Genomic DNA, 17,189 nt, shown 5'->3' on the forward strand with positions numbered 1-17,189 from the left:
GCTACAGTGACACTTCATGAGAGGCTGCAGGAAAGTTTGGAATTTAATCCAGGACATCGGTGCAAGGACTGGTGACATGAACTTCACACCATCACCTGTCCTTCCCTTGCCAACAAAATACTGGCAGTGAAAATGTTATCCATGAACATGATTTGAACCGACTTACCTCTGATGTGTCATTGCCACTGCACAGACATGTGTTAGAGACCTTGGCTACAGATGCAGGTCTTATCCTATTGTGTAACAGATAGTTGCTTGCAGGGACAAGTTAGGTGTCTGCTGGGTCTACATCGAGAGAAGTAAAGGAGAAGGTTGAGGACCCAGAAGAGGGTACAGAGAATTTCCACTAATGGAGCTGGGGTGGAAAACAAAAGTAGTTTATTAGGAGATAGATGGGACTGGAGGAGGAACACAGTGGGATGCAGGTACGAATTGAGCTAGGTTGGCTTTGGACGAATGATGGGTTACTAAATAGATGGCAAAGAGGTATTTTGAGGATCTTGATGATTTCTGTCAACTAAATAGCAAACCTCCAAGGTCAAAAGGGAGGGAGGGAGGGGAAAAATAAATAAAAAATACATTTGAAGATAACAGACTATATTTTATGAGCATTTCACAGGTTAAAATAAAAATCGAAATTATATCTTTAAAGGTAAAGGACTTCAAGACATGAAGATACAACAATATTTATGTATGTTTATTAACATTTTGTCAAATTAAAATTACATTACATGATTTGACTTCACGTGAAATTGTGAATGAACAACATAGCACTTCTTTGACATATTATGTAATTCCTTAAGAGTGGTGAAAAAAAGTAATTAATTTTTTTCATTGGAAGAAATGAGCATCTAGCTTAGGTTTAAAATTCATCTGTGAATGTTTCATCAAAACCTTACATCAAAACAATAAAAATAACAATTCTGCAAATCATGCTGCATTAACTCCCTCCATAATTATATGTACACATGTTTCTGAAAGTTTTCCACGTGTATGAATCACTGCGCACTTTGTTTCAGTTTAGTGACACTAGTGAATTCTGAAATTTCATCATTTTAAAAGAATTCTTCATGAGATTAACCTCACATCATGTCTAGCACTATCTCCAGTGCTTTTGTAGGATGCTCCCAACCAGACAAAGCCTGATGATGCTGAATTATGTAGGCCATATGAGGTTTTTCCCTTTATGATTATAACCAAGCTTCAAAATTGCAGTCTCTGGTTCACTGAGTGATGCATAAGCAGCAGATGTATCTGTCACGTCCGTAGGAGCACTAATCTGTAAGAGATATAACAAAAGATTGGTGATTTTAATTATAGTTTATATTTTTTTAAAAATCTGTATAGCGGTGCACTTTCAAACTTAGCAGTTTGCAGCAAAATGCATTTCTATCCACATGTTACTCTTGATTTAGAGAAGTAATTAAAATGGAAAGTGGTGGTTCTACAATGGTGAATTGTGTTAAGTCGGCGGAAGATGGATGGATGTGCAGATGAATAAATGAAGCACCTATAGTCTAGTTTCAAACGGACAAGGGTTTAATATAAACGGAGGATGGTGGTTTAATCTGACCCCCAGGAAGTAGCGCATAGGAAGCATAGGAGATAGAGGTACCGGGTACAACGTACGGGCAGGTAAGACGTGGGAGGACCGAGACAGTATCCTATCAACCAAAAGCCCCAGGAATTTTGCAGTTTCAGTGAACAGAACAACAGGCCCAAGATGTAAAGGCAGTGGAAGAAAACTACTGTCAGAAATTCATACAAACTGTTTTGTCAGTGGAAAATCGAAAGCCATTGTCAGTGCTCCATGAGTTCAGATGATTGAGATATCACTGAAGATGCAGCTCAAGGAGATAAGTTCATGGAGAACTGGATTAGATAACAAAGTGGTTGACAAAAAGGGTGTTGGAATGTCATCCTCAGGGGGAAGGTCAAAGCATACCAAAAGTAAACGCATGAGGCTGAAGCGATTTTGAGGACACAATTTCGTTTCTTGGAGGCAGAAAACAATCAGACGCTGTGACTCCAAGAGCAGCTGTAGTTCTTCTTTACTGGATCTAATACCACAAATATCCCCCTGGAGAAGAACATAAAGGGGAATGTGGAGGAGGGAACAAATGGAGGGCAGTCACCTCAGCTGCTGCTGAGTGCCAGCCTTCAAAGACTCAATGCTACAGGGCGCAGATGCTGAAGGATCCTGTTCCATGAAACCTATGGAGGTGTCAGCATTTTGCTTGGGTCTGCCTGTGGACTCTAGGGCAGCAAAATGGTTGGCAGTGTGCACTGGGAAAAATGGAGGTCAACTTGGTGAGGGTATCACATGGCGGCAGTATTGAAGAGGATTTCTGAGTCAGGGAAGGAGAAGACCATTTGCCTTTGTTCAATTTCTGAGAGCTTTCATAGTTGGCAGATGAAGATACAGATGCTTGTTGGCTGCATGGTATGAGGCAGCAAGGTCGCCATTACAATTGATGAAGAGGGGTGGGGATGGGGGGGAGGGCAGAGGTGGGCAATTGCTCTCATGAGCATCTCTACCACAAATAACACATTTGGTTGTGTTTGACAGGAATTGCAAGTGTGGTTGTAATGTTGACACTGGTAGCAACACATCGGGTTTGGAATGTATGGTTGGATCGTGATGATCTTAATCTTCGATGGAAGCACTAATTGCTCAAATGTGAGAAAAAGGGTGTGTGTAGGCACTACGTTTGCACTAACCTTTTTCATTACCCAGTGGACTGCAGTGACACCCTGATTAGAGATAATGTTGGATTCCCCCTTGGTCAGACCATCAAGCAGCCGAGTGTAAATAACACCATGTGAAGAATTCAGAATACGATGTGTCTTGACACAAACAGGATATTTGTGGAAGAGTGAAGCTGCAAGCAATTGTTGGGCTTTAATATCACAATTGGTCTCTAGAAGCAAAGTCTCATTTCATAAGTGAGCGCAGGACTTCACAGGACCTGTAATTGCATCAACACCTTTCTGAATAATCATTGGATTAACTATAGAACAAGACTGAATTTCTTCAGTACATGACACCATGATGAACTAAGATGCAGCTTGGAGAGTCATTGAATCTTTAGCCTCATTCCAATTATTTTTGTTAGATGTAGACTGAGAGGAAGATGATTTGCCCATTGCGAAAAAATCCCCCATGATTGCCAGCATGTCCGATGGCATGCTCCTTCTGACTGGGGGCTCCCTCAGAGATGGACTCACCTGTCTTAGGTGACTGTTCACACCTCAGGTCACACTTCCTGAACTTCAGATAGGGGGAGCAATTGCCCATTGGGAAGGTAGCAGCTCAGGCAATCATACTTCCCCAGGCCTGGTCTGTATCAGGGGGTGTGAACCCTACCTCTCGACCTTGGGCTGGGAATTGTGTGTTACCCTGTCATCTGTTACACGAAACTTCAGAATGCATTCCTGAAAATACCCAAGATATGTTGCCCAAAAAATGGGAAAAAAGAATAGCAGAACTCTAGACATACAGCACGGAAAGGGAAGAGTTGCTGCAAAGGCTGAGGACCTATGGTAGCCAGACACAAAGTCACCAATGAGTGGAGAGCTAATTGCTTCATTTCAGGCAACAAAAATCAGAAAACACAGTCACTTTCATCTGGCAAATATCTGATAATTTTGATAAATATACAAAGGAAAGTTATACTTAACAGCCGAACTAAGTTAATAATTGGATCCTTCTACCGACCCCCTGACTCCGATGACATAGTTGTGGAACCTGTTCAGAGAAAATTTGAGTCTCATAGCAAATAAATACCCCACTCATACAGTTATAGTTGGTGGGGACTTCAACCTTCCCTCGATATGTTGGCAAAAATACTTGTTCATAACCGGTGGTACGCAGAAAACATCTTCCGAGATTGTCCTAAATGCTTTCTCCGAAAATTATTTCGAGCAGTTAGTCCACGAACCCACGCGAATTGTAAATGGTTGCGAAAACATACCTGACCTCTTAGCCACAAACAACCCAGAGCTGATAGAGAGCATCATGACTGATACAGGGATTAGTGATCAGAAGGTCGTTGTAGCTAGGCTCAATACCGTTTCTTCCAAATCCACCAGAAACAAACGCAAAATAATTTTATTTAAAAAAGCGGATAAAGTGTCACTAAAAGCCTTCCTAAGAGACAATCTCCATTCCTTCCAAACTGACTATGCAAATGTAGATGAGATGTGGCTCAAATTCAAAGATATAGTAGCAACAGCAATTGAGAGATTCATACCTCATTGGTAAGAGATGGAACGGATCCCCCATGGTACACAAAACAGATCCGAATGCTGTTGCAGAGGCAACGGAAAAAGCATGCGAAGTTCAGAAGATTGTAAATTTTAGCCAGACGCGAGAAATTTGGCATGGACTTCAATGCGAGATGCCTTTAATAGGTTCCACAACGAAACATTGTCTCGAAATTTGGTAGAAAATCCGAAGAAATTCTGGTTGTATGTAAAGTACACAAGCGGCAAGACGCAGTCAATACCTTCGCCGCGCAGTGCCGATGGTACTGTTACCGACGACTGTGCCGCTAAAGCGGAGTTATTGAACGCAGTTTTCCGAAATTCCTTCACCAAGGAAGACGAATGGAATATTCCAGAATTTGAAATGCAAACAGCTGCTAGCATGAGTTTCTTAGAAGCAGATACCTTAGGGGTTGCGAAGCAACTCAAATCGCTTGATACGGGCAAGTCTTCAGGTCCAGATTGTATACCGATTAGGTTCCTTTCAGATTACGCTGATACAATAGCTCCCTACTTAGCACTCATATACAACCGCTCGCTCACCGATAGATCTGTACCTACAGACTGGAAAATTGCGCAGATCGTACCAGTATTTAAGAAGGGTAGTAGAAGTAATCCATCTAACTGCAGACCTATATCATTGACGTCGGTTTGCAGTAGGGTTTTGGAGCATATACTGTATTCAAACATTATGAATCACCTCGAAGGAAACGATCTATTGATACGTAATCAGCATGGTTTCAGAAAACATCACTCTTGTGCAACGCAGCTAGCTCTTTATTCGCACGAAGTAATGGCCGCTATCGACAGGGGATCTCAAGTTGATTCCGTATTTCTAGATTTCCGGAAAGCTTTTGACACCATTCCTCACAAGTGACTTCTAATCAAGCTGTGGGCCTATGGGGCATCGTCTCAGTTGTGCGACTGGATTCGTGATTTCCTGTCAGGAAGGTCGCAGTTCATACTAATGGAAGGCAAATCATCGAGTAAAACTGAAGTGATATCAGGTGTTCCCCAGGGAAGCGTCCTGGGACCTCTGCTGTTCCTGATCTATATAAATGACCTGGGTGACAATCTGAGCAGTTCTCTTAGGTTGTTCGCAGATGATGCTGTAATTTACTGTCTAGTAAGGTCATCGGAAGACCAGTATCAGTTGCAAAGCGATTTAGAAAAGATTGCTGTATGGTGTGGCAGGTGGCAGTTGACGCTAAATAACGAAAAATGTGAGGTGATCCACACGAGTTCCAAAAGAAATCCGTTGGAATTCGATTACTCGATAAATAGTACAATTCTCAAGGCTGTCAATTCAACTAAGTACCTGGGTGTTAAAATTACGAACAGCTTCAGTTGGAAAGACCACATAGAAAATATTTTGGGGAAGGCGAGCCAAAGGTTGCGTTTCATTGGCAGGACACTTAGAAGATGCAACAAGTCCACTAAAGAGACAGCTTACACTACACCCGTTCGTCCTCTGTTAGAATATTGCTGCGCGGTGTGGGATCCTTACCAGGTGGGATTGACGGAGGACATCGAAAGGGTGCAAAAAAATGGCAGCTCATTTTGTATTATCACGTAATAGGGGAGACAGAGTGTGGCAGATATGATACGCGAATTGGGATGGAAGTCATTACAGCAAAGACGTTTTTCGTCGCGGTGAAAATATTTTGTTGAGCCCAACCTACATAGGTAGGAATGATCATCAAAATAAAATACGAGAAATCAGAACTCGAACAGAAAGGTTTAGGTGTTTGTTTTTCCCGCGCGCTGTTAGGGAGTGGAATGGTAGAGAGATAGTATGATTGTGGTTCGATGAACCCTCTGCCAAGCACTTAAATGTGAATTGCAGAGTAGTCATGTAGATGTAGATGAAGATGAAGGAGAGGTGGACACAAGAAAGTTTTTGTTGAACACCTGGACTGTATAATGACTTGATTCAAGCTTCATCAAAGCTCCATCAGGATTTACAAAATCAAACTCAATGTAGATTTAAGAGAGAGAAGAGTTCTCCATAACAAAGAATTACTGACAATTTGTCAAGTAATCTACATAATTAACAATATTCGCAAATGATAGTCATTTCAGGCATTGATACCTGTTGCTTCCCTCCCCTTTCCAAACCAGCAACTTAAGCTTATTAGCTTATTCACTATTTAACTGCTTCTCATTCTCATATAGTTAATAAGCTGTACACCAAACACCAATATTTGTTTTTATCACACTACATTTTATAACAACAAAAACAATCAATTATAGATAAAATTATTTAATTGGATAGATAAAAAATCTACTCACCAAGTGGTGGCAGAACACACAGATTAAAAAGTGTTGTGATTGGCAGTCTTTCAGAATCAGTGGCTCCTTCTTCAGGCAAATGGGTTGGAGGGGAAGGAAGAGGGGCGAAGAAAAAGAACTAGAGAGATCTAGGAAAAAGGGGTAGATTTTGGGGTAACAGAGGTGGGAGGGGGCAGTGGAAAAAAAAGGAGGGAGGGAGGGAGAGAGGGAGTGAGGGGGAGAGAGATGGGAAAGACAATGAAAGATGCAGAAAACTAAAACGGAGAGAAACAAAGAGTAGTTACAACAAAGAAATTCTGAGACGGAAGAAATTAATGTAAATTAAAGCCAGGTGGGTGGCAAGAACCAATGACATGTCGTAGTGCTATTTCCCACCTGTGGAGTTCTGAGAAACTGGTGATTAGTGGAAGAATCCAGATGGCGTGTGTGGTGAAATAGGCACCGGGATCACGAATGTCAAGCTGTAGAGTATGCTCTGCAACAGGACATTGCAAGTTGTCGGTATACGCCATCTGCCTATGCCTATTCATCATAATTGATAATTTGGTGGTAGTTGTGCTGATGTAGAAGGCCGAACAGTGTTCACATAACAGTTGGTATATTACTTTTCGGTTCACAGGTGACTCTCCCTTTGATAGTATATGTTTTACCAGTTATATGGCTGTCATAGGTGGTGGTAGGATGGTGCATAGGACAAGTCTTGCAGCTGGGATGGTCACAGGGTATGGAGCCATAAGGTAGGGAGATAGGTGCCAGAGGAGCACAGGGTTTCACAAGAATATTGCGAAGAGTGCAAGGGCGACGGAAAGCTATTCTAGGTGTGGTGGGCGAAATTTCAAACCGAATGGATCTCATTTCAGGGCACAATTTTAGGAAGTAATGGCCCTGTCGAAGTAGCTGATTATCACATTCCAGACCAGGATAATACTGAGTCACCAGTGGTGTGCACCAAAGTCGTTTTTTGGAGGGATCAGCAGTACCAGGACTGGATGTGATGGCCCTAGAAATCTGCTTTTTCGCGAGACTGGTGGGGTGATTACACACAGTGAAGGTTGAGGTGAGAATGGTGGTGTATTGCTGTTAAGAGTCTGCATCCAAACAAATATATTTGCTTTGGATGCCAAGGCTGTAAGGGAGGGAATATTTGACATAGAAAGGATGGCAGTTGTCAGAATGTACTGTTGTTTGTTGGTAGGTTTAATGTGGATGGAAGTGTGTAGCTGGCCTTCGGTAAGGATGGAATCAACTTCAACGGAAGTTGCATTGGATTCGGAATAGGACCATGTGAAAATTAATTGGGAGGAAGTATTCACAGATTCCAGGAATTTTAGCAGGTCAGCCTCACCACAAATCCATATGATACAGATGTCATCATGTATTGAAATGAAACCAACAGCTGAAGATTTATGGACCCAGGGAAGCTCTCTCGGGTGATCCCTGAAGAGGTTGGCACAGGAAGGAGCCATCTTGGTTCCCATGGCCGTAACCCTGATCTGTCGGTATGTCGGCCGCTCAAAGGTGAAGTAGTAGTTGTTAAGTATAAAATTGATTAAGGCAAGTAGGAAACCTGTCATAGGTTTGGAATCAGGTGGCCGCTCACTGAGGAAATGTTCAGCAGCAGACCAACAATGTACGTGGAGGATGTTGGTACAGGGGAAAGTGGCATCAATGGTGACAAGCAAGGTGTGTGGTGGGAGTGAGACAGGCATGGATGATTGGGTTTGTGGATCTTAGGAAGAAGGTAGAAGTTGGGGGTGCGTGGTTTGGATGGGGTGAGAAGTTCTATGGATTGAGGTGTTAGTCCTTGTGAGAGGCGTGATGTTTTAAGGAGGGACTGCAGGTAAGTTTGAATCAAAGGAATGGGACTTGATGGCAGACGTTTTATGTAGAGGTGTCATATAGCTGGTGTAGACCTTCACTAACGTACTCCTTTCAGTCAAGCACTAGAGTGGTAGACCTTTGCCTGCTGGAAGGATAATGATAGAATCATCAGCTTTTAGAGAATGTAGAGCATGTCAGATGACAGGTTATGGTCATGTTGTAGGCACCTGGGGAAGGGCTGTGAAGCAGTGCTGGATGTGAAGAATTCTTGAAAAGCTTGTAAGGGATGATCTTGAGGTAGTGGTGGTGGATAATGCAGGTTTAGGGCTGAAAGTGAGACCTTTAAATAATATAGATTATTCAGGAGGGGTGAGTGCTTTAGATGTTACAACTCTGCAATATTCTTGTCAGACCCTATGCTCCTTCTGCACCCTCCTACCACTACCTATAACAGCCCTGTAACTGCCAAAACATATAGTATCAAAGGTAATGAGCCACCTGCAAAACAACACGTCATATACCAGCTATTAAACGACACATGTCATATACCAGCTATTATGTAAATACTGCTCGGAATCCTACATCAGCATGACTACCACCAAATTATTAATTAGGATGAATGGGCATAGGCAGAGAGGGTATAATGGCAACTCCCAATATACTGTTGAGAGCAAGCTCTACAACATTTCATTCATGACCTTGGCACCTATTTCATCATATGCGCCATCTGGATTCTTCCCCCAGACACCAGTTTCTCAGAACTCTGCAGGTGGGAACTAGCACTAAAACATGTCCTAGGTTCTTGCCACACACCTTGGTTTAATTTACGTTAATTTCTTCCGTCTCAGAATTTCTCCATTGTAACTACTCTTTGCATCACTCAATTTTAGTTTCCTACATCTTTCATTGTCTTTCCTACCTATTCTTTTTCACCGCCTCCTCCACCTGTTACGTACAATGCACTTAGCTTTTCACTCTCATTAACTCATGCATGATGTTTAAGAAGTAATCTCTGTCTGCACGTTATGCTGTCTTCCACCTTTAAGCTCTCAGGTTTTCAAATCTCATTCGATGCAATCGCCATCAACCAGTCTTTCCTTCTCATCCTGAACAGTAAATCTCCTGTGAACCGGGGTTCTGTGCATATCTTCATCCTTTCAACTGGGTTTTAATCTATGACAATAAGAAAAGTCCATAGGGGCCAGATCTGGAGAGTACAGAGGATGAGACAGATCAGTAATTTTGTTTTTTGTGCAATAGTCACACCAACAGGCATGAAGGTACGGGTGTATTATCATAATGCAAGAGCCACAAATTGCCTTATCATATTTTATGATGTTTCATTCTCACATTTTCTCACTGGCGATTCAACATGTCCCAATAGTACCATCGATTAATAGTTTGTCGCTATGGCACGAATTCATACTGAACTAATCCTTCCGAGTCAAAGAAAACTACCAGCTCGGCTTTGACATTTGATTTGACCTGACCTGACTAGCTTTTCTTGATCTTGGAGAATGTTTCCCGACTCACTGTGAAGACTGAACTTTGGTCTCAACATCATACCTGTAGACCAATGTCTAATCACCAGTTAAGATTCTCTTAAGGAACATCTCGTGCTCATTTGTGTAATCCAAAAGCTCTTTACAGATAGCAAGGCAAAAGTCTTTCTGGTCTTGAGTCATGAGCTGTGGGATGAAGTTGGTGGCAACATGATGCATTCCAAGATGCTATGTCAGGACTTCACGACATGATCCAACTAAAATGTTACATTCTTCTGCTATCTCTCGGAGAGTAAGCCTTTGATTGGCAGGCAAAATTTCGTTGACATTGACATGAGCATCATTGGTATACATAGAAGGGCATCCTGAATGAGGTTCAGCTACAACTTCCATCCGGGCATTTTTAAACGATGAGAATCATTTGTAATACTAAGCACAGCTTAAGCACTCACCACAGTAGGCTTCCTGCATCATTTGGTTTGTCTCGGTGAAGGTTTTCTTGAGTTACACACAAAATTTAATGCAGACGGATTGCTCTTCTAATACTGCTATCTCAAAATTCGCAAACTGTGCAACACAATGCTCTACTCAATACAGGACTGAACAATAACTAACAGACATACAATGATGAAACTTCTGGCAGTTACACATTATACACAGGAGTTTGCAGCGCTGCCAACCACATTTAATTTCAACACACCATTGGTGCAAAATTATGAATATTCCAGAATTTTTTGAACAGACCTTCATATATCTGTCCATGATACTACTTAAATAATTAAGTGCAGTTTACTAAAGAAACAAACTTAACAAGGCAGAGATATGAGCTCGCAGACATTAGAATGAATTCTAGCACATAACTACTAAGTCAACAAGAAAATCTACAGGCAGCCAGATGATCTACCAATGGAAAACAGTCTTGCAGGGCTTTTAGCTGTTATTTACATAAATCACATGAAAATAAATTTTTCCGTGCCAATGCCCATTTAAAAAATAAACTAATTTATTGCAAAAGCTACAGATATGATATAATCACCCTCTTCTATGATACAGTGGATGAAATAGACTAGTTTGCAAATGCAATAAGGAACATGAACCCCAATATTAAATTCACTATCGAGTAGCAGACATGAGAGCATCAGTTTTCTTGTTCTTAGAATAAAAACTTGAATCAAAAGCATGGTTTTAAAATTAACACAAAACCTACCACGACAGATGTAATTATAAACACACCAGTTATTGTTTGGAAAGAATTACTGTAGGGGTAAGAATCATCGCCACTGACATGGAGGTAGGTGTGCAAATGGGGTGACATAAGAGATGGACGGAAGAGGGGGGAAAGGAGATGGAGAGAGAGAGAGAGGAGGAGAAGGTGGCGGAAGACAAAGAGAGGTGGGAACAGAAGACGGACAAAGAGAGAGGACAGGAAAGAAAGGTAGCTCTAGGAGAAGTAGGAGGATATATAGAGGGGAGAGGCGGGGACGGACAGAAAGCAGAAGGGATGGCAACAGGTGGAAAGAGAGAGGAGAGGAGGCAGTGGCAGGCAGAGAGGGGGATGCAGCAACTGTGAGCAGAGAGGGGGATGTGGTGGGCAGAGAGGAGGGCATGGCCGTCACGGGCAGAGAGGGTGGTGTGGCCGCGGCAAGGGGGCAAAGAGTAATTGAAAAGCATTCATTGTCGTCAATATCTCCTTGAGCCTCTTTGAAATATTTATGTTACTCATAAACTCATCTTACTCATAGCAGATTCACCAAAACCCACAGTCAACATTTCAAATGCAGTGCTGCACTTCATTCCATTTTTAAAGCAAAATTTAATGAAAATTCCTTGATCCATCTTTTTTAAAAGTAAAAATTTGCCCAATTATAACCTTTTCGACTGTCAACAATAAAATAAATATTCAAAACAGCTGAAAATAATGACGATGTTTGGTTTGTGGGGTGCTCAACTGCGCGGTCATCAGCACCCGTATGAAGTCCCAATTTTTTCCACACTCCAATCTAGCATTGTCACGAATGATGAAACGACAAGGACAACACAATCCCCAACCCTGCTGCGAATCGAACCTGGGACCCCATGATCCAGTGGCAGCAACGCTATCCACTAGACCACGAGCTGTGGACACAGCTGAAAATGCAAACATACTTCAGGAATATGTACACCAATTCCCTTTACTTTTTGATTGCACCTCTTTTACACACCCACCCAATCACACACACATTTTCTTAATATATCTCCAATTCCCCCCATTCATTTTACACCTGACCACTAGCTCTCTACACTTTCCATCTCCCTCATACATGTCTCCTACCTCTTCTTTCTCTGTCCATTTGCATCTCCTCTTCACTCTGTCCACCCCCTTCCCTATCTATCTCAACCTGTCCCCAGCCACACTCACTGGCATGTGTAACCCCAGCAATACAGTTCAATACAGGAGGCAATACTACTCCCACAAAACATCTGTCATGCAGGGCCGGCTACGTATCAGTGGCTTGAAGATCATTTGCCCCTGATGTGTAGGCTACCCTAAAAAGTAAGTTGATTTGGCAGACACTGTTTCCACACACATTGTGCAGGGCAGCCTATATGCCAGGGGTCGGCAATAAAAACTTTTTTGCCCGTATCTCTGTTCCTATTGGAGCTAGGTAGTTATAAACACCATAGTGCTGATATTCTTGAGACCTGCTGTTCTCTCTGCATGTCTCCTTCTCATCCTCTTTTCAGCTGTTGTCACATGAACCATATCATTCAGTTGAAATTGAGCTATGGGTTTGGAAGAAGACCCCAGATATACACATATACACTCTGCTTTCTATATATAACAGATTAAGATATATGTCTAGCTTTTTACCTGCTGCTTTGCCTGACACGTCACATATACTACACACATCTCCTCCTCATTCTCTCTACATGTTTCCTTCTCATCCTCCTTCCAGTTGTTGTCCCATAAACCATATAATTCAACAAGTGAAATGCTGACCATCTCCACAGTGCTGGCGAGTGCTTAGAAACAATGTGGCTTGAGCATACAGTACAAGGGACTCAACATGGTACACATGATCACAGCAAGTTCCAGTGGCAGCTGTCAGCTGTATCTGGCTCACAAATCACACCATTTGCTTAGGAAATCAACGGGCATTAAATTCCTTTATTAGTTTTATTGAAATGCACACATTCCTGGGCATGAAATAGTCATGCTGCTGTGCCTGTAGTATACATAAATAAAAACTTCAATCTCCATGAACAAGTTATAAGAGGAAAAAGAATCTTCCACATCTAGTCATTAAGGACATCAGGTAATAAAAGCTTCCAAATAAGGCAATGCAAATTTACAACTGTCATCCACGTAAGATACAATTATTTCATCATTCTCACTTTTTAGTGAAATCTCCATGTGCTTTATCCTTTGTCACTGTTTCTCTTCACCAGCACCATTTTTAGAATGTGTGATATACAAGAAAGTACCAAATATTTACTGCAAGTAATTAAGATCGAATATTATACAATATGCTTACATTAAATTAATAAGAAAGTCTCAAAACCTAGAAAATGTGAAGATGAGTAATAAAAAATTGGATATAGTGAGACATGAACCAGCTACACATCACACACCATTCATTGACCTCCACTGGACTTCTGCAATAGATGAATCTGCCTTTTATGTTACTATCTTCTGAAGGTTTTAGCTGCAGATATGTTATTATCTGGCATTTAATTATAACACATCATGCCAAGAACAATGTTTTGTCAGGCCATCAGGGTGCCTTTGCCCTGAAACTGCACTTTCACAACACACAAGTCACAATTTAAAAAAATCTTTAACCACTGATTTGATGTTTGCACTCATTTTATTACAAAAAATTTTGCCAATACACGATGGCTTCCTGAGAGATCCTCAATTAACTGGTGCTCTGAAATGGGACATATTTGAAGGAAATAGGTTATAATATAAAACCCAGCAAATATGGGCTTAAACTGAATGCCAATACAGTATCTCCCTGATTCTGCACAGAAAAGAGATGGCTTGCATGTGAAGCACATGGAGATCTTTCATCTCATTGGTCTATGTTCAAATGCACATTCAGAATATCTGTCATGCTTGATATTGCCCTCCAAGCTTGGAAAGACTTCCCAACATTATTTTTCTCTGCTGTGATGTCAGAAACTCAGCACACTCAATACTGACATTTGAATGCACAGTCCATGTGGCAATAGCTTCTCTCTGCCCATCACTTCCTCCCCTGCCTCTCTTTCTGCTCCTTCTCCTTCTCTCCCCTCTCTCTTCCCATCTCCTCCCCCCTTCCTCTCTCTCTGCCCATCTTGTCCTCCAACCTCAATCTGGAGATGTTTGAATGATGCTGAATGCAGATGCTTTAGGAGAGATCAGAACATTTAAGTAGTGGGAGAGAGTGCAACCCAGCAATGAGAATTTTAAATACTACTATAGAAATCTGAACCTGAATTAATAAATTACGAGGGTCACTCCAAAAGAAATGCACACTATTTTTGAAAAAACACAGTTTTCATTATACATATGTGAAAGTTTTACAGTGTGTAGATACATCATTCCCATTTGTTTTCGAACTTAGTTCAACCTGTTCCCATAAGTGGTGCCGTAACAGCATGTATTCAAGATGGCTGCTACACTTGATGTTTGTCAGAAGCAACATGCTGTCATAGAATTCCTGTGCTGTGAAAACGAGACAGTGGGAAACATCCACAAGAGGTTGAAAAAGGTGTATGGAGATGCTGCTGTCGATCGCAGTACAGTTAGTCAGTGGGCAAGCAGGTTATGTGATGAAAGCGGGCACGGCAATACTGAGGATTGTCCTCGCAGTGGCAGGCCTCGTACAGCACACACTGCAGACAATGTGCAGAGAGTTAACGATTTGGTGACTGTTGACAGACGCATCACAGTGAATGAATTGTCATGCTACATTGGGATAAGGGAAGGAAGTGCTTGCAGAATACTGAAAGTGTTGACGTTAAAAACAGGTTTGTGCCAGGTGGATTCCCAGGATGTCGACAGGGGGTCACAAAGAAACAAGAAAAATGGTATGCAGCGAACTTTTGGAACAGTACAATAATCATGGAGATGAATTTCTCGGAAGAACTGTGACAGGTGATGAAACATGGCTCCATCATTTTTCACCAGAGACGGGAGGCAATCAATGGAGTGGCATCATGCAAATTCACCCAAGGAAAAAAAAAAAAAAATTTTCAAAACCCCACCTCCTGCTGGAAAAGTTGTGGCTACGGTGTTTTTCGATTCCGAAGGACTCTTGCTTATGGACATCATGCCAAGTGGAACCACCATAAATTCTGATGCATATTTGATGACAATGAACAAACTTCAAGCTCGACTGAGTCGTGTTTGACCACATTGGCAAAAGGAGGATGTTTTGCTGTTGCACGACAGTGCACAGCCACAAGTCAGTCAAAAAACCAAGGAAGCGATCACAAAACTCGGATGGACAACACTGATACTGCCACCTTACAGTCCTGACCTGGCTCTTTGGGAAACTCAAAGACTCTTCGTGGAACAAGGTTTGAAGATGATGACCCCCTTGTGCACACAGCCAAACAGTGGCTCCAACAGGTTGGTCCAGAATTTTACCGTGCGGGTATACAAGCGCTGGTTCTAAGATGGCGTAAGGCAGTTGAGAGGGATGGAAATTATGTGGTGAAATGGAAATATTGTTCCTAAAGGATGTATCTACACACTGTAAAACTTTCAAACATATATAATAAAAGATGGATTTAAAAAAAAATAGTGTGCATTTCTTTTGGAGTGACCCTCATAATTCTATTCCTATGGAACCTATGGGTGACACGACATAATTTCAATTTTGGCAACCTCAAGTTTGAGCAAAAGTGAGGGGGAAAGTTGTATATTCAGAAAATCTGTGGAATTATTAAGATGGGGAAGGCAGTCACTACTGATAAAATCCAGTGAGAGTTTAAGTACGCAGATAATAATTAAGACTATGAATGAGATTTACATCATTCCTGAAAATATCTTATACTGAAAAGAATAAAGGAGACTTTCACTATGTAGTACGATATTTATGAAGATTGTTGGAAGATTAAGTAAACTCATTACAAAAGGAATAAGTTTTGAGAAAGCTTTTTGTTGTTCTCAAACTCAAATACGGCAGAGACAATGAGGTGGAGTATGAGTTACCTTTTCTGTGAATGTTTAACACAAAAATGGAATTTATTATGAATTGTTGGTTGGTCAAAGAGAGGTGAAAGATTTCTTGAAGGATTGCATAAAGGCAAGAAAATGAATGAGAAAAAGACGGACAAATTATAAGAAGTGAAAGAAAGACTGAAAGGGTAAAGGTAACTATGATACATCATACAGCTGAAGCACTGAGTGGTACCAGGCACACAAACAAGACTCAACTACTAATTAAACTTTCACACCAAGTCCTTTATTTGTCTGAATACTTAGCTATGATCTCAGTCATATTCTATTCTTATATGAATATGAATTCAGCCTTATTATATTCTTAGCCCCACCATGAACCATTGACCTTGCCGTTGGTAGGGAGGCTTGCATGCCTCAGCGATCCAGATAGCCGTACCGTAGGTGCAACCACAACGAAGGGGTATCTGTTGAGAGGCCAGACAAATGTGTGGTTCCTGAAGAGGGGCAGCAGCCTTTTCAGTAGTTGCAGGGGCAACAGTCTGGATGATTGACTGATTGGCCTTTTAACACTAACCAAAACGGCCTTGCTGTGCTGGTACTGCGAACGGCTGGAAGCAAGGGGAAACTAAAGCCATAATTTTTCCCAAGGGCATGCAGCTTTACTGTATGGTTAAATGATGATGGCGTCCTCTTGGGTAAAATAGTCCCCCCTACGGATCTCCGGCCGGGGACTACTCAAGGGGACGTCGTCATCAGGAGAAAGAAAACTGGCATTCTACAGATCGAAGCATGGAATGTCAGATCCCTTAATCGGGCAGGTAGGTTAGAAAATTTAAAAAGGGAAATGGATAGGTTAAAGTTAGATATAGTGGGAATTAGCGAAGTTCGGTGGCAGGAGGAACAAGACTTCTGGTCAGGTGAATACACGGTTATAAATACAAAATCTAATAGGGGTAATACAGGAGTAGGTTTAATAATGAATAAAAAAATAGGAGTGCTAGTAAGCTACTACAAACAGCACAATGAATGCATTATTGTGGCCAAGACAGACACGAAGCTCACACCTTTTACAGCAGTACAAGTTTATATGCCAACTAGCTCTGCAGACGACGAAGAAATTGAAGAAATGTATGATGAGATAAAAGAAATTATTC

The 17,189-nt window shown here is 41.5% G+C and overlaps 1 protein-coding gene across 1 annotated transcript in view; it reads right to left on the reverse strand.

Annotated features, from left to right (window-relative positions):
* Positions 1 to 676: 676 nt before the first annotated feature.
* LOC126281948 (uncharacterized) overlaps positions 677 to 17,189 on the reverse strand; it is a 133,258-nt gene continuing 116,745 nt past the window's right edge. The window contains exon 10 of the mRNA XM_049981307.1: positions 677 to 1,279. Within this exon, the coding sequence (XP_049837264.1) occupies positions 1,157 to 1,279 (123 nt within the window). The 3' untranslated portion in view covers positions 677 to 1,156. The remainder of the gene's footprint in view (positions 1,280 to 17,189) is intronic.

The sequence above is a fragment of the Schistocerca gregaria genome, chromosome 7 (assembly GCF_023897955.1).
Source record: "Schistocerca gregaria isolate iqSchGreg1 chromosome 7, iqSchGreg1.2, whole genome shotgun sequence".
In the NCBI taxonomy this organism is placed as follows: domain Eukaryota; kingdom Metazoa; phylum Arthropoda; class Insecta; order Orthoptera; family Acrididae; genus Schistocerca; species Schistocerca gregaria.